General features: G+C 51.7%; 6 protein-coding genes across 6 annotated transcripts; 1 reads left to right on the forward strand and 5 right to left on the reverse strand.

Annotated features, from left to right (window-relative positions):
- Positions 1–2: 2 nt before the first annotated feature.
- BU24DRAFT_382910 (uncharacterized protein) lies at positions 3–2739 on the reverse strand. Its single transcript, XM_033524785.1, has 2 exons — positions 2285–2739; positions 3–2193 (listed from the first exon to the last, which is right to left on the reverse strand). The coding sequence occupies exons 1-2, from the start codon at positions 2453–2455 to the stop codon at positions 361–363; spliced, it is 2004 nt and encodes a 667-aa protein (XP_033389238.1). The 5' UTR covers positions 2456–2739; the 3' UTR covers positions 3–360.
- Positions 2740–4848: 2109 nt separating this feature from the next.
- Positions 4849–7600, reverse strand: BU24DRAFT_10621 (uncharacterized protein). The gene has a single exon (XM_033520751.1). It carries the CDS (start codon positions 7512–7514, stop codon positions 5007–5009), a length of 2508 nt encoding a protein of 835 aa, XP_033389239.1. The 5' UTR covers positions 7515–7600; the 3' UTR covers positions 4849–5006.
- A 646-nt stretch (positions 7601–8246) lies between these two features.
- Positions 8247–9648, reverse strand: BU24DRAFT_416564 (60S ribosomal protein L15; the record flags this gene model as incomplete). Its single annotated transcript, XM_033526489.1, has 6 exons — positions 8247–9094; positions 9147–9160; positions 9218–9360; positions 9445–9453; positions 9510–9571; positions 9631–9648. Coding segments are annotated over 6 exons (614 nt in total), but the record flags the coding sequence as incomplete, so codon positions are not given.
- Positions 9649–10016: 368 nt separating this feature from the next.
- BU24DRAFT_487426 (uncharacterized protein) lies at positions 10017–10958 on the reverse strand (the record flags this gene model as incomplete). Its single annotated transcript, XM_033533452.1, has 2 exons — positions 10017–10603; positions 10681–10958. 2 exons carry the CDS (start codon positions 10956–10958, stop codon positions 10075–10077), a joined length of 807 nt encoding a protein of 268 aa, XP_033389241.1. The 3' UTR covers positions 10017–10074.
- Positions 10959–11743: 785 nt separating this feature from the next.
- BU24DRAFT_456929 (uncharacterized protein) lies at positions 11744–14371 on the reverse strand (the record flags this gene model as incomplete). Its single annotated transcript, XM_033531490.1, has 2 exons — positions 11744–12279; positions 12334–14371. The coding sequence occupies 2 exons, from the start codon at positions 14369–14371 to the stop codon at positions 11744–11746; spliced, it is 2574 nt and encodes an 857-aa protein (XP_033389242.1).
- A 1482-nt stretch (positions 14372–15853) lies between these two features.
- On the forward strand, positions 15854–16915 carry BU24DRAFT_416566 (uncharacterized protein). The gene is made up of 2 exons (XM_033526490.1): positions 15854–16771; positions 16879–16915. The coding sequence occupies exon 1, from the start codon at positions 16094–16096 to the stop codon at positions 16556–16558; it is 465 nt and encodes a 154-aa protein (XP_033389243.1). The 5' UTR covers positions 15854–16093; the 3' UTR covers positions 16559–16771; positions 16879–16915.
- Positions 16916–17131: the final 216 nt, after the last annotated feature.

The following is a 17131-nucleotide window of genomic DNA, read 5'->3' on the forward strand; positions in this document are numbered from 1 at the left end:
ACGCCTTGCCTTGTTCGCAGAACCCATAGGAATGGAAGAAAAAGATGAATGTAGATGCATGGACGAATAGATAGATTTCGATAGGACATCATATCTAGGCATACCTTGAACCGTTCTGAAGTACACCATCAACGCCAACCGACTGGGCGGTCCAACCGAAGCAAAACCCAAAAGAACGCCTATGTGAAAGGGGCATCGTGTACCCCATGTCTACATTCCCATCCCAAACCCCCAAAGCGCCGAACGGAAAGGTAGAGAAGTTGGATGGTGCGCGGGCTTTTATGTACACGAGAAGTGACGTGACGTTCAACAAAGAGAAACTTCATCAGAGCGAAGAAAAGAATCAACCAAATGCAAACCTCACACCAACCACCGCCTCACCCTACTATTCCCACCCTTCTTCTTCTCCTCTTCCTCCTTCTTCTTCCTCTCCTCCTCCTCCGCCTTCTTCTTCCTCTTGTCGTCCTTGTCCTTCGCCTCCTTGACCTTCTTCTCGAACTCCGCCAGCGCCTCGACGCGATGTTTGTCGCCGTCCGGATCCGTCTCGTGCAGCCAGACGCCCTTCTTGTCGTCGAAGACCTGGCGCAGCTGGTCGAGCTTGCCGCACACGCCGTCGACCTCGCCCCACGGGTACCATAGGGTGTCGGCGATGGTCCAGACGCCGCCGCGCCCGCCGCGCGAGTCCCACATGTTGTCGCCGCCCACGGCTGCGTTGTGGAAGCCGATGGGGGACTGGGGCGTGCGGAAGGCTTTGCGGAGGAGCGCGCGCGCGTAGGGAGCGTACCAGAGGTCCGACCAGGCGAGTTTGGCGGTCGGGATGGAGTCGGGAGTATCTTGGGCTTGGCGCTGCTGGTTATTGTCGGTGTCGGCGCGGTTGAGGCGGAGGATGGAGGGGATGGAGCCGGTGTAGGTGTTTTGGACGAGGCGGATGTTGGTCCAGGGGGTGTCGCGGGGCTCTAGTTTGTCGAGTTCCTTGTGGTGTTGGAGAGGCTCGATTTCTGTCGCTTTCACGTTCTGGGGCCGTGGGTTGTGGGAGGAGAGGTCGTTGACCCAGAATGGCGGGATAGCTCTCTCGAGGGCGGTGGGAAGATGGAGGGGTGGTGTGGGCGTGCCTTGACGGTGGTAGAGCGAAAGGTCGGTGGAGTTGTCGTGGGGGAGAGGAACCAACTCTTCCTCGGCGTTGTAGCTGAACGGCTGGAACAGGATGTGTCCGTAGTCGAGGCCGATGGAGAATTCATATTGCTCGGCGCCTGCATTGTCGGCCCTCTTCGTCCTCTCATCGGAAGTCGTGATAGGTCCACCGAACCAGTTAAGCCATGTGGAAGCCTTGGGTTCGGTACCGGTTGAAGCAGATTGCGACTGTGACGACCCAGACATCGAATTATCTCGGGCAAGCTGCTGCTCGCCGAACATGGCTGCGAAGACGGACTGCGCAGTACCAAGAGAACTATGCCTGCCGTCGAAGTTCTTCAAAGCAGCTTCAAACAGAGCTCTCACATCCTTGGCCGGGCCGATGAACATGTGCGAATCCAGGTATTTGGCCGGTGTAAGCGCCTTCTCTTGACCAGTCCTCTCGCCATAGATGTTCGACGGAAGCAACGAGTCCGGCGCGTACGAGCACGCCATGTCCTCCCCTTCGCAGACCTTTGTTGCACCGAAAATGATCGTCTCGTTGTATTTCTGCAGCCCGTCCCGGTCGACACCATATTTATTCAGCATGCGCTTGTTCGCATCAGCCAAGACGTTCTGGTATTGGCGAATGAGCACATCGCTTGGTAGCTGGAACCATGTGTCTTGCCCATCCACGTGGAGAATCAGATCCTCGTCTTTTACCCAGAGCTTGTTCTTAAGGTAGTCCAACACCTGCTTGAGCTGTGCCTTCTCTCTATCCAGGGCCGACTCGTAGTTCGCAAACAGATTCATTGTAGTTGCCGGGGGGTAGTTCAGGATCATTGCAGACAGGGTGGTCTTGCAAAAGTTGGGGTCGTCTTTGGATGCGGGCATGAGGAGGTGGAAGTTTGGTGTGGTCTTCTTAAGCTGCGACGGGACCTCGATGTCCCCATTCTCGAGTTCGATTGTTAGGTTGGAGGGTTTTAGCGGAGAGGATATGATTGAAGGGAGGTTCGGAAGGTGCGGTCGCCATGAGGGGAGGTGGTAGGAAGACGAAAGGGCATGATAGCTCGAGGATATTGTCTGGATGTCTTTTTAGTATATTGTCATATGGTACACACCCGTATTCCACCACTACTGGCGTAGATTCGATTGCGGAAAGGAGGCACGCTACCTCTGAATTTCTGGCGCCTGCCAGACCTAGTATTAAACATATAAAGGCTGCGCTCAATAGCAGCATCCTGCCCCTCCGGCTTCTCGACCATGCAATGGCAGCATGGCCATATTCGGCGGGCGACTGTCGCGGCGACATGGGCATCGCCTCCATTGCGTCGCCGCGTGCCATGATGTTGGCGACGTTAGGCCTCCAGCTTGGTGAAGAAGGAGGGTGAGAAAGGAGAGTTGAAAGGGTTGCGATCGCTGACCGAGTTCTGGTGGAGGTTTAGGCGCGAACAAGTGATAGGGGAACAGTTGCGGGAGTCTTTGGGGAGAAAGATTTAGGGAATCATGGGGGACGGAAGGTGTTTGAGTACTGTGGGAAGCACGGTGGTGAGATGGCACGACGGTGGCTTCTGCGGAAGTGAATGGTGTCGTTGCGGCTGTGGCTGTCTTTGTGGACTGTCATACTGCTAATAACTGGGTTGTAGACTTGGTACGTGGGCTGATTGCGTATACACAGGGTTGATCTCCTCAGGGATTCCATCCTATCTTAGTTACCTACTAGTTAACTATTGGTGGGTGGGGGATCAAAGGCACGAGCAACATGAGTATGTGGATAATTATGGTCTGAATGATACAGATATATTGTGTGTGCATGCGGGTTGGAGAGAAAGGGAATATCGACCATTGCACGAGTAAGTATCAATTGTTTTGTTTGTTGTTGTGTTTACGGAGGGTTCTACGAGTTACCATAGTTAAAAGCGCGGAAGATCTGCCAAAGCGCAGAATGAAGATGTGCATGGGCGATGAAAGATGGGGATTAGATGAGATGAGGCGTGTGTCAATGGTGTCAAAGTGTCACTTGTCATACCATACAAGTATCGCACAAGCCGAAGCCAGGGTTTCAATAATAAAGGCACGGCAGCACAGAACAAATGTTTCGTTTCGTTTCTCGTTTCTCGCTTCCCAGCTCTTCGTTAGACAGATGGATGGACATGCATTCAGCCAGCCAGCGCAAATACTAATTACCTCCTAAGTGCTACTAGACTACGACTTAGTATATTAACAGATTTCTGCGAGCAAGGAGAGCCTAAGGGGAGTCCAGACCAGACCAGACCTAGAATTCTCTCCCTCTGTTTCTCGTTGCTTGTAATGTACATATTGTTACACCTACTCCTGAGTCCTTCGTTGGTACAAAGGCAATACATACGCTACACTGTCCTCCATAAACACCACCACATATCCACCGTGTTATCTTTCGTACTTTGTACCATCCATGTGTAGAGTACAGTAGTGATTACGGTGGAAATTACTGTACATACATACTTGTGTTCTCGTACTCTAAATTTATATTGATTTATTATGAATTAGTTGCACTCAATAAATAGCACAACTCATCATAGATTCGATTCAACCTCTTCTTATGTTGTCCTCTATCTACGAAGTACAAATTGATTTATCAATCGTATCTGTTCCAAGACTACGGAGTTAAATCCCATCGTCATCCCTTCCTCAAACTACGAACCACATTCCCGTCTTCCAATCCCCATTCCCATTCCCATCTATTACCCGTCTGTTTCAGATCTCTCACCCAACATTCCTCGATACGCCCTGGAGAATCCAACACCACAAATACCATACATACCGTGTGCACTAGTTACCCAACGCCCTGATAACCCAAAACGAAAAAAGAAGAACAAAAAAATGCAGAAATATGCCCTTCCTCCCACTTGCCATGTGTCCTCCCCTTACCTCGACCGAAATGACACACACCTCCAACATGGATCCAATCCACCGCCGGTCCTCCCCGTTCGCTTCGGACGAGGACGAGGCTACATCTCATGTCATCTCACCTCACATACATTGGCTTACTTCACATTTCAAGAAACACTGTATCATCAAATTCGTTGAAGTATCGTCGTTGGCGGTTGATTTATCATTACAACACGGAGAAATGGTAGACTTAATAGGTACCTAGAGATGTATCTATCAAGTGCACGATCAAGACCGCGCACACAATGAATTGGCCAGACACGCACTTCTGCACATACATAGTTAGACTCCACAGGCACCTATCTCCCGTGCAAGGCACTCAAATAGACTCGCCGACCGGCCCCTTTGTTGATTGATTGATTGATCGATTGAATCGGTATCCATTATAATTTACGCAAAAAGAAGACACAACCTCAAGCATCAATTAGAAGAAACCTTCCATACACACGAAACTTGGAATTCCTTGGGTATCTTTCGCGAGAAAACGCGCGTGGGGTTTGCTAAGTATATGTATTTAAAATCCGAGTACGAAAACATGCTTCTTTTCGGGAAAGAAAAGGCCCCTTTCGAAAGAGGAAAGAAAGACCCCAGTCTCAAGTAATGAGCGAGTGGGGAACAGAAGGGTTGGGATGGAGATGAGTGTGGCATAATCCGCGGTGGCCAGGAAGCACTGGAGAAATGCGTGAAGTCATGTTGCCAGTGTCGAGGGGGCCCTCGATATCTGATTCATGTACGCGGTCTCTTCTTGGGTGGTCTCCCGAGCTTCGAGGTGCTGGAGGGTTGGAACTCATCGGCTGGCCATGTCTCGGATCGTTCCTGTCTGATGACGACGGCATTAGCATATGAAGTCCCGCGAATAACCACGCAAGCAAAACTGCATCTTGAATCCCAATTGCGCAGTGCAAACCAATAACGACGGCAATAGCAGCAGCAGCAAAGGCAGCATTGCATGCAAGGTATTATTCTCACTGAGCGTACGATTTCATAGTCTTGTTCCGCACCTCCTCGCACCTCTGCAGGGCTTGGAGATGCAGTTCCTGCGCGACCTTCCACGTCTCTAGCACCCCCTCGTCTTCCTGCATCTTGTTCATGTAGCTCTTGAAGCCCGTCTTCTTGGTCGTCTCGCCGCGCTGGCTGACGAAATTGTAGTCCAGGGACTCTAGTTCGGCCTCGCGGGCTAACATGTGGGCGTTCATGCTCTTCCTGTAGGCGTGGTACGATTTGAGGTACGCTTGCATCTGGCTGAGGTATGCCTTTGTGGATGCTTCGTCGAGCACGGCTGGTGGTTGCGGAGCACTTGGCACGGCGGGGAACTTGAGTTTCTGTGCAGCCTTTGGCTTCGTGGGATGTGAACTAGATGGCTTCGATGGGAAAGGTAATGTGTCTCCTAGACTTCCTAGCCCAGATAGACCACCGCTTGTGGTCGGCATAAACGGCTCGACATTTCGTAATCCTTCCAGTCCGTCGAGACCAGCCCCTGTGCTCTGGTGTTTGCTAGCCTTCGTAGCTGGAGGTGTGCCGGTAGGTAGACTGCCGGATCGTGTACGGGTCGTGCGCTGCTTAGGCGTCGAGCCCGACGCTGCTCCAGCTGGTGAACTGAACTTGATAGGAGTTCCAGCCTTGAAAGTCTGATCAGTTCCTGGTGCTGTAGGCGGATTAGCCTCCACTGGCGGGGTGTTCGAATCAATGTCCATCGCATCTCCGTCGCCGTTCGATGCATCTTCAGCAAATGCTTGGAATTTCGGCCTCGAAGAATCTGATAAAGACGGATTGCTGTTACCATTGGCCGCAGCGGAAGGCTTGCGACTCGCTGCTTTGGGCCTCTTCGTCGGGGCTGATCCGCGCCGCGGCGAAGTTTCTTTGCTTGCTTGCGGGAAAGCCCAGCTGGGTTCCTTGAACGTTTCCGCCCAGTCGTGCTGTGTGAACACCGCGGATTGCGGCGCTGATGAGCTGCCGGGAGCAAATTTGTCCTGTGCATCTAGCGGCGGTGGAGGTGGAGGTGGAGGTGGCATTGGGTTAGATTGCGACTGTGAAAAGGGTGATACTGGAGGCGGCTGAGACTGGCCTCCGAAGGCATTCCTATCTGTTGCATTGCGTTGCGAAGTCCTGCCACGAGTAGGCGATGTTCGACCCTTACTCGACTGTCCCTTGGATGCAGTTGGGGCAGCGAAATAATCTGGTGATCCCACAAACTTCCCGTGCCAGTCCGAAGGCGAGAACTTGACATTGATGCTCTCCTCGCTTCTGCTCTTGAAGTTGCTAGGCGTCTGATTATGTCGTGGACTATTCCCGAACAAATTTGGAGTTGCTCCAAACGTAGGGTAACTGGGTTGGCTCTGCTGTGGTGGTGGCGGAGGCGGAGGTGGAGGAGGTGCCTTTGACTTTGCACCTGGCTTTCGCGATGAAGTTGGTGATCTGAAAACCTCTGCTTCGGATTCGTCCTCGTCGCTCGAGGAAATATACATATGCGGAAACGGCTCAGACTTCTTGCCACTGTACGAGTTGCGTTGCGCCCGAAACTCAGAATCCGAGAAGGAAGCTTCCCCAGTGGGCCTGGTGCCATGCGTGGGTGAATTCCGAACGCTAGCTGAGCGTCCCACGCCTTCGAACATCGAGGTACGTTCCCCCGTCTTCCCTGAAAAGTACGGCGTCCTGACTCTGTTGGCTTCCGAGTATGGCACGTTTGGTATGTCCTCTTCCATCTGGGCCTTGAAATTCTTCAGTGGGTCCGCAGCCGGTGGCGGAGACGGCGCGCGCCGCGTGTAAGTTGATCGATACGATGAACGTGCCTGGCCTTCATCGGCACCAGCAGTGGCAGGATTGAACCCCTTCTTAGAGGGAGGTGTCCTTGTGCTGGCACTGCGACCGAATGGAGCACCGTTCGGGTTGTAGGCATTGGCATTCTTGGGCGGAGCAGCGTTCGGCGGCCGTGGTTCCTCTGCACGAGGCTGTTTCATCTTCTGCCATGCCGTAAAGATGTTGTTTGCATCCTGACCTTTCTTCGGTTGCTGAGCGGTTGGCGGCGCCCGAAAGTTCTTGCTTGTAAAGCGATCCGCTCCATTTGTGTACGTCGTATGATGTTGTGGGGGAGGTGGCCTTTGCGGTGCAGGTCTCGGAGGAGGAGCTCGGTAATAGGATCCGTTGGGCGTGCTGGTCGTAGCATGATAAGGATTTCTCTGCGGGGGAGGAGGGCGAGCCCTCGGTGTATTTGGGTTGTATGGAGGGATGTGTAGTCCTCGATATCTCTTCCTTTCCTGGTCGTATTTCGCTCTCTGCGTAGCGTCGCTCAAGATTTCGTGGGCTGCTTGGATCTGCTGGAACTTCTTCACGAACTCTGACTCGCGCCCAGGGTTTCGATCGGGGTGATATTGGAGTGCAAGCTTTCTGAAAGCTTTGCGGATTTCGCTTTCGTCTGCGTTGGCTGCAACACCCAAGTCTTGGTAGTAATTCCGACTGGCGTCAGCCTGGACCATGGTGATGGCGATTGAAGTATCGGAAGGGAGGATCGCAGGTTATGGACGAGGCACCTGTTACTTATATTATTAGACTCGAACACAGGCAGACATATTCCTAGAGAGACTCGACTTGCCTTTACTGGTGTCGCTAGTGTGAGGCGAAGCGCTTCAGATGATTGATGGCCGTGCGTGTGGATGTCTCACGAGCATGGTGTACATAAACCGACGCAGGATTTCGAGATAGGCTGAAGGACGTCAGAGTGAAGGGAGCATGGCGTATCTGAGTGGTGCGCACTGAAGTAGAGGTGAAAAGTGTGCTGGGGATGGGCTGCGATTGGTAGCGGTAAACTGGGTTGCTTTTGCTCTTCGCTGGCATGCAGGCGTGGGTGTAGACGTTGTGTGTTTGGTTTGATCGGTCGGGTGTGTGTTGTTATAGTTCAGGTATACAGTAACTAGCAGCAACAGCAGATTACCTTTACTACCTTTACTAGGCGGGCGGAGGGTTGGAGGGGCCGAGAGAAGGCCGCGCTGTTGTCCTCCCAGGCGTATCACTGGGCTACCCGACAAGCAACGAAAGCGGCAACTAGGACAAGTCCACTGCACTGCACCGTACCCTAAAGAGGTCCCTGGTTTTGCCTTGTAGCCTGAGAGGTTTTCTAAAGGAGATACTATCTTCTGTCTGGCTTGTTTCTTCTACTGCGTATTTCCCCCACAAACAGGGTGGAGGACCCTGGCTTACACCATGACCCAGTTTCTGCCTTACATTCTGGCCGGCCGGTCAAGGCTCTAAGGCTTTGCGGACCACGTAGTCTGACGTCTCAAGTCACGGCATTTACTGGCACAGCCGTGCGATATTACAAGGTCTGCCACCTTATATAAGATCTTTATAGCATGAGACTGCCGATTGCCGAGAGGGAATGTGTTCCTTGCGGAATCCGGGCATTTTGGTGCCAGGAGCATCATCACTGACAAGACAGTTGAACAAGAAGAACTAACACCACACGCACAACGTCACAGCACGCATGTGCAACGACGGAAGAAGACAAGTAACTTTGCAGGCAATTCGAAATACCACTCGATTTTGATTTTCTGGATGCCTTGACCAGCCGTAAACTAACGTGTTTCATAAGAAGCTAAATAGCCCAGGACACCATTTTACACCATCCCCACTCCATTTTGAGAGCTGCTTCGACCAGATGGTCCACCATATACACCAACCACTTAGTGCATTTATCGGTAACGCCAGAGGGAGAGGGTGTTGTGCCTCTTCCAGGTCTTCCTCCTTCCAGCGGTGGTCTTGTGGTAGCTGTGTCCCTTGCCCAATCCACGGCTCTTCTTGCCGGTGGCGGTGAGACCACGGCTCTCGCGGTGCTTGTGGACGGGGTTGACGATCCAGTTGATGCGGGCATCGCGGCGGATGGCCTTGTGCTGGGGGTCGACAAGGATGACCTCGTAGTACTTGTAGGTGGAGTCCTGGTTGATCCAGTAGGAGTTGAGGACGCGGAGGTTAGCAGCGCGACGGCCGACACGCTCCTCAGCGGTGGACTTGAGGGAACGCTGGTACTTGAGCTGGTTCACACCCTGGTTGGTGGGCTTGCCTGTTCAATTATTAGTCAGATTCTTCGTTTCGTTTCGTTCGATTTTTCATACCATAGGTGGCACCCCTAAACGCAAATTGTTAGCAATCATGAATCCTTCGATATAGACATCGAGTAACGTACTTGGGAACGGGCCTCTTGCGGCCACCGCGGCGGACACGAATGCGGTAGATAACGTAGCCCTGCTTGGCCTTGTATCCAAGACGGCGAGCCTTGTCGGGGCGAGAAGGACGGCTAGCACGGTGGATAACCTTGAGTTGGCGGAGCTATTGATGTACTCTCAGCTTATGTTCAACGAGTATCATCACATAGGGACGAAGCCCATAGTTTGTGGATTTTTTTTTTCATACCTCCCAGCACTGCGAAGAAACGTTAGCATGGCTACTGAAAAATTCTACTCGATCCGTATACATACGCGCACGCGCATCAAAAAGCGCTGGAGATCCGACTGCTTCTTCTTCTGAAGTTCCTCAACATCTGTGATCGATCAGTTTCTGCTCGAGACGTCGCGGTTCGGGGAGATGGCAATTGCGTACATTTAAGGGCACCCATCTGTGGCAACGTTAGTAAAAGAAATAAAATCGAGTGGTATTGTGTCGTGAACAAGGAATGAATTACCTTGGCTGGTCGTTGGGCGGCGTGTCGTTGTCGTTGTCGAAGAGAAGAATCACGAAGCGAAAATTGAGCTTTGTGGGTGGCTGACTAACGCACAAATCTTGGCGGACTTTTTAGCGCACTGATATGGTCAGTGCGTGGTTAGAGACAACGTGGATATCCACTAGTCGAAAGAGGCATCGCGGAAGAACATCCAGTCGAAGTCAAATCAGATAACTGTTTCCTAACTACTCGTAATACTGTTGTGCTATGCTACTGGTGAATCGTGATACTCGTACATTGAAGTCGGTGTTACCATTCAGATTCCCATCGCCGCAACTCACATGCGCAGCGCAGCGCGACTTTCTTCTCTTCCCATCATGCTCTCATAGATCCATTTCCTCCTGCGATAGCCCTTTCGCCATCCTCTTAACTCCCCTCTCAGCATATTGCAGAGCATTAGCCAGTGTGTAGTCCAAGGGAACCTCCTTCCCCAACATAAGTCCACCTGTCTGGTTGGCACACTCTCCCTTTGTGTCTGCATCGTCTTGATCGGTATCTTGATGCGGTGTGCCTGCCAGTACCTTCTTCACATTGCGCAATGCGACCCTCCGTCCCATTTCTAAAGTGCCCCTGATGTTCTCCATCTCTTGCTCTCGGTCTTTCATGGAACTGGTATTATCATCGCTTTCGCTGAAACGAGTGACCATTTTCTCCAATCTTTCGTATTCCTTCACCAAGCGAGCTGAGTCGTTCAGTACTTTGTGAGCAGTTATGCCGTGTTTGTTCATCGTGATTGAGGTGCCAGGATAGTTGACTGTATTGGAGCCTTTGCCTGTGAGTGGTGGTGGTTCGGCGAGTGCCTGCATGATAAGGTTCTTGAAGTTCTCGTTGCGTTCTTTCAAGTCATCGTCCCTGCGACCAGATGAAAGAGTAAGTAATTGAATCACGTTGCCTGACCTTCTGAGGGTCGAAGGCAGAAGTAGACGTACCTTTCCTGATAGCGCTGCTGCAGGAGTGCTCCAAGCTCCTTTCGGTCCGTACTTATCTGTTGACGGAGTTGTTCGACCTCGCTGTCATCGTTCTCAGGACTTCGGAGGGCATGGCCCAGGTCTAGTACTTGTCTGAGATTGAGATCGGTAAGCAAATCGCCCGGTGGTGTAAGAGGGAGCGGGATTCCGTACTGGCTTTCACTCTTCGCTGTGGTGGTATTTCCACCCTGATTCCTTGCGCGCTGCGGAATCGACGCATCCACTTCACTACGCGCCATGGCTGGCCCGTGACTAGCCAAATTATCTAGTTGTGGGATCTTGTGAAGTGAGCAGTAGTAGATTTGGAAAACGATGGTGTTGTGCAATGTGGGCAGAGTGGGCCGCGCGATTGTCAAACAGATTGAGAGCTTCACGCAGGGAAGGCGCGTGCAATGACCCCATATATCACAATAGCGGTGCAATTTGTGTGATGCATAATGAATGATCTGAAAGGTAAGCGAACAAATAAGTGAAAGCCATGAAATTTTTCTTAGTCTCAATTGCAATTTTTCTATACTGATGGCCAAAGAGGCCGCAAAATGTATCCACCACCGAGTTCAAAAATCCTGAAGCTTTTGGAAAAGCAGGAATGATTGAGAAAACCGGGAAAGATGCATGTCATAATCCGTGATTGAGGCTGCATTAGCAGCGCAAATTCTCTCTGAAAAAAGCTCTTCTGTGTCTTTTGTCTGAACCGATATACCTGTCTTTCAAGAAAAGGTAACGCTGTTCAGAAAAGAAAAGTGTGTCTTTTGGTCTGAACTGTATACCTGTCTTTTAAGAAAAGGTGTCGATGTTCAGACTGACTTGATGAGCAAAATGCCTCTATAGCCAGGAATGATGGGCAAAGAGGCCGTGGCAAAATCCATTAATATACAGTGCAAACATGTGATACCGTAGCCAGTTCTTTGAAGAAAATAAGGCCAAGAAAGTATCATGAAATCGAAAACCAGTGTGACTCATTCTAATGAGATCAGGATCGGCAAAAGACTGTTGCCAAAGTCGAAGCACTGGTGCCAATCCCTCAATTGTTGAAGTTGCCGAAGCTCATGCTCTGCAAGGCAGCTGCTACCATTGCAGGATCGTAGGCGCCACCTGCGGTGCTGGTAGAGGCATACGGATTGTTGTAAACAAAGTCATTGCCGTAGTTGAATGCCTGAGCACCGTTGGCACCGCCGTCATTTGTAGAACCAGAATTTCCGGCTTTGTTGTATGAGTCGGACGCGGCAGGGTTAGGCGGATAGGCTGGCTGAGCGCCACCAGCACCGGGACCGTTCGCGGGGGGACCGTTGCGATAGGCAGCATTGCCGGCTGAGGCGTTGAAAGCTGGAGATGACGAAAAGGTTCCCGGCGGGTACCATCCTCCAAAATTGTTCAATGGAGTTCCACCGTTTCCAGGGTAGCCAGGGTAACGACCAAACATGTCGGGACCTTGAGGTGTAGCAGCCCACTGATTGATGCCATATTGAGATTGGGAAGGGTAGCCCTGCAACTGATTGGCGAACGGGTAGTATCCTCCTTCGTCGTATGCACCGCGGTTAGCATTCTGGTTGTTGCGCCCTAAGATATGGTTAGCAACTTCGATATGTGTATACGGAAGGGATGGATAAATACCTTGTTGGCGATTGTTCTGGCGGAAGGCATTGGCCGAGGACCCAAATCCTGGGCCGACAGCGGCAGCAGAATTGGGGGAACGATTGTGGAGAATCGCACCAGGGCCAATGGCGGAAGGAGGCTGAATCTGGCTTGTGCCAGCCGGGTTGACCACAGAAGCAGGGTTGACTGCCGACATCCAGATGCGGACCTTGTATTGTTTGAACAGGTCAACGACGAGATCGTTGAAGTTGACGTAGGTCTCGGCATAATAGAAGTAAGTGAGTTTGTTGTGGTCGGCTTGATATTCGGCATCCAGGATCTCCATGGGGAACTTGTGCTCCGCCGCCTTGAGGGCGCCAACCCGCTTGGCTTTTGCTTCTTGACCTTCCTTGTCACGGAGGGCGGCAATCTCATGCTGTTGAGCAAGCCTCTTGATCATTTTCGGCTTCAGCTCTTGAGTCTGGTCCTGAGCAGTTCCAGGGTTAGTGAGAGCGCCGCGATTGATGTTGTTTGGAAAGCCGTTGGCGCGAGCAAGAGCTCCAAGCATTCCGGAATCATTCGAGGTTCCTGCCAAAGAGTACTGGGAGAACATGACGAGCCATCGGTAGTGCTCATCACTAGCTTCAGCTTTGTATTTCTTAGCATCCTCCATGCTAACATCTGCATGGCTAACCTGACCAAGGTCGCAGCCACGATCGCCCTCGACGATGACAAGGTCACCACGACGAATCTCCAAACCAGTGTTGTCGTAGGTGTAGTAGATCTCAGCACGGGAGCACTTGAATACGACGACGTACAGGCGGCGGCCTGGGCGACCCATCACAGCTGGGACGGCATAAGGGTTGGTGTTTGCTGGTCCCGTGTGCGGGTTAGGAGCAATTGGCGCCGGGTGAGCAGCGGAGATGGCTGACGCGTTGATGGCGCGAGAAGCTGGCCCATAACCTGCGAAGTAAGAAGCAGGGTCGAATGGCTCCTGATTGACGGGCGACCCCGGCTGCTGCTGCTGCTGAGCATGGGGAGACACGAGGTCTTCGTCGACCTCGTCATGGCCTGGCAGAGTAGACAGCTGAAGGGCTGGGGGATTGCTGGGGTAGGTAGCAAATGAATGACGGCGACCTAGCGGGTCACCTGACACCATGCCAGTGGCATGCTCACTGAAGCGACGAGTGAGGGACCTTGGAGCATCGCTGTGGTGATCATCATGATCCAGCTCGTCGATGGCGAAGTCAGTGTTTGAGCGAGGCATGGTTTGCTTCCTGCGCTGGCCTGATGGTGAAGCACTTGGTCGGTAAGGTGCTCTTGCGTTCTGAACAGCAGCCTGCTTGAGGAGAGCCGACTTTTGCTCGCGCTCCCAATAGCCTAGAGGCAGGCGTATCCCCTGCTCGGAACCGTTCGAGCTCTCAATCTCGTCAAATTCGTCTTCTCGTAGCTGTGCGAGCTGCGCGATGCCGTCACCAAGGAGGCTGGGCTTGGAAGGACGATGACGAAGGGAGGACCTGAGGCGGGTAGAGAAAGCAGCACTGTTATCAAGATCCGCCTGCCCAACACTATAGGATTGCGATCTTACAGACTTTCGGATGGGATTCTGTTGGTTGAGTAAGAAGTTAATGCCTTCGTCACTCTCGATGTTGGTTGGTGAAGGTAGTGGCCGATCTGGGTTAGCCGAAGTGGGTGATGGAACAACCTCTTTTAGGCGAGTTGCCGAGCCTGGTACCGCAGTGAAGGAGGCAGTGTTCCAAGAAAAACCAGACGTACCCGGCCTGGTTTGTTGAGGAGACTCCAAGGATGGTGTAGTTGGGTTAGAACCCGCGAAGGAGACTGAGGGAAGCGAGAATTTGCGGTTTGGCTGGATATCCTGAAGCCAGCCGCTTGATGGACGACGTCCTGCAGGGTACGGGTTTGCAGGGGCAGGGCGAGTGACAACGGGCGTATGTTCGTCGTCCGACGAGGCAAGAACATCGCTATCGGGAGTCGGGCGCCGCATGGCAAGTTTGGCTTTGTCAGTAAAGGCAGGCCCGCCTGCAGACAGACCTCCTTTAAAGGTAGCACTGCTCATATTGTACCGATTCTAGAACAGGATAAGAGTCAGCAAGTCTCAAATATGTAGCTGGAACAAGTACGCACCTCCTAGTATTGTTCTTCGTGAAGAATAATGGTGCCGTCTTTATTCACGACGGCCTTGCAATGACCTGCAGAGCGCCACACAGCAGCACTGTGAAACGATATGACTGAAGAATGCAGCAAGAAGTCTCTTGCGAAAGAGTATATGTACTTGTGTCACTGGCAAGCGGTTAGTATTGCCCGTCCATGATAACGGCGAAGATAGGGAAAGGGTTGATCTTCTTAAGGGTGTCTGGGATGAACGTACCTGCTTGAGAATAGTAGTATATATTACTCCCCAGAGTTTCTAGGAGTGAAGCTCTCGGCTGAGCGGTATGAGCAACTCTCCAGGGGCGAAGTGGAGCGTTCTCTTGGATATAGAAAGCCTATAGATGATCATGTAAGTGCTCCATTCTTTTCATAAGTAAAGGGATGTAGAGTCCCTGGATGGGAAGCAGGAGGAAACTCACCTGTCTGATTGTGTTCTCGTCTGTCCGACCTGCTTCGGAGAACAAGAATGATTGCCAAACAGCTTTGCCTGGTAAGATTGCTCCGGTCGAGTATGGGATGGAAGAATAGCTTTGGGATGGAGAAGCTATAAAGATACCGTTTATGGATGAGAGAGAATGATATAAGAGTGAAAGGAAAGGGGAATAAGAATATCGATAGAACTGAGATGTGCAAAGGAGGAAGAATATGATAGGAGGATCAAGGAGGGTCGCGATTAGCTCCTAGAAGCACTGTTTTTATTGTCTCGCGCTGAGCGGTTCGGTGGTGGTGCTCCAGCAGGTCCGCGTTACTTGTGTATTCTGAAGTTGTCGAGAGGGTATGGGATCGAGGTCGCCCGGTGGTGAGAGAGATGGAGACGGGCCAAAAAAGGCAGCTGCTTTCACTCTCCTGTTGCCTAAACTTGCAAGTTTGGGACTCTAGGGTAAGGAAGGTGCTGAAAAGCAGCGTGTAAGTCTTTCGACCTTCTTTAGAAGGATATAGGAAGGGAAGCAGGCGACAGAGGGTCGTGTATGCGGTAAATGGGGAAGAATAGGATGGGAAGAAGGGAGAGAAGGAGAAAAACAGTCTGCCTATAGGCGAGAGCCTTGCAGTGTCACGGCTGAGTTGCTGTTGGCTCAAGATTCCCTTCGGTATCACTACAAAGGTGCGACTTGTTGTAGTGAGGGAATCGAAGGGGTCATGCGACTAAACTCCTGATCAATAAGGAAGAGCGCAGGGGCGGTGGGAAAAACCGGAAGGATAGGCTATCGTAGGCCGAAGACTGAACAACCCGCAAGAAGAGCAGACGGCAAACGAGCAGTCGACAGGTCTGACCGAGGGTAGATGGATCTGACAATAGGAGTCTTGCTTGCCAGTGCAAATGCGAGCCCTTCCGTGGAAAATGTCGGAAAGGGTGGCGTCGTTGCTTCAAGGTTGCTCTGCGCTGCTGTCGAAGCTGCAGAGGCGGAGGGTATTCGAGGAATATAGAATTACTGCCATGCACATGTTTCAGTCAGAGATATGAAATAATAGAAAAGCCATCAAAACGAAACCAGTTCTCCCATCAAGAAACGCAAGCAGATCTTTATGCCTTGGCAGCTTGAATACGTGAAGGCGGACGCGGCAGCTTCTCATCACCCGCAATGGATACGACGGGGCCCAGCAGGACTTCTTGACTTCAAACACCACCATGTCCACTACTACCATCACCCTCAGTGCTTCTATCATTTCTCTCGATTATCGTTACTGTTGTCACAATCAATGCGATGATGCGGCCATATCGACAATACCGCGCCGGTGTTCTGGAATGAGCCAAATGGTGCGCCAAAGTGTCATTGACGCACCGCTTGACCACCATCACACATGGGGTCTTGCGACAGGGTCATCTCGGCGCGCATGGACGACAGGCAGCAAACGCATCTCGTATCCCACTCATCCATGTGAGGTGGCGGACTACATAGAGTCCAAGCTCTTAGTAGCCTTTCAACAGTTACATACTACCTGCAACGGCTCTGAGACCACTTCATTCGTCGAAGTCGGAAAGGCTCCCAAGAATCGATACACAAGGCTTTCGAGCCCCGGAGATGTTGTCCATCATGGCCTGGTCCAAGGCGCTTCTAGACATGACGACAAGCCGGTGGACGTAGCGCAGTAGGGTCCATATCGAAATTCCGGACACATACCATGATGGAAGCAGAATACGGATCGAGCTCCCGTCCCAGAGCCGACAACAGCAAAAGCCGTACACGACCGAAATCGACAACAGTAGAAATAGAAAAGAGCTTACCTAGATACAGAATGTCTACCGATTATGCGGACCCGCGAAATTCTCGAGAACCGACCGTCTATAGATCACGGGGAGTGAAATCTGGGGAAGATAAGTTAGTTCTGGCATTCGACAAGCTCCGTCTACAAATAACGGCATCAAAGCGCAACCACTAGGAAAACGTCGACGGAGCCAGACGAGGTACATACCAAAATCTAATCAAGGATCTTCCAATTTTCAAGATCGAAACAGCTTTTGGAGCAAGAAATCTCTAGAGCACTATCGTAAGCCTCTCTGCGAACACGTATGGGCGTTTCCCAACGAGCGCACTCTTCCACGACAAACATACCTGAAAACGCAGACCAAACAAAGCGCCAAACTCTTGAACCGATCTATCCCTAGTCTTTCAAATTGCGCGAAATGGTGGAAGAAAAAGATGGGTTATACTATGGCATCAGGTGA

Source organism: Aaosphaeria arxii (genome assembly GCF_010015735.1).
Source record: "Aaosphaeria arxii CBS 175.79 unplaced genomic scaffold BU24scaffold_1, whole genome shotgun sequence".
NCBI classification, from domain to species: domain Eukaryota; kingdom Fungi; phylum Ascomycota; class Dothideomycetes; order Pleosporales; genus Aaosphaeria; species Aaosphaeria arxii.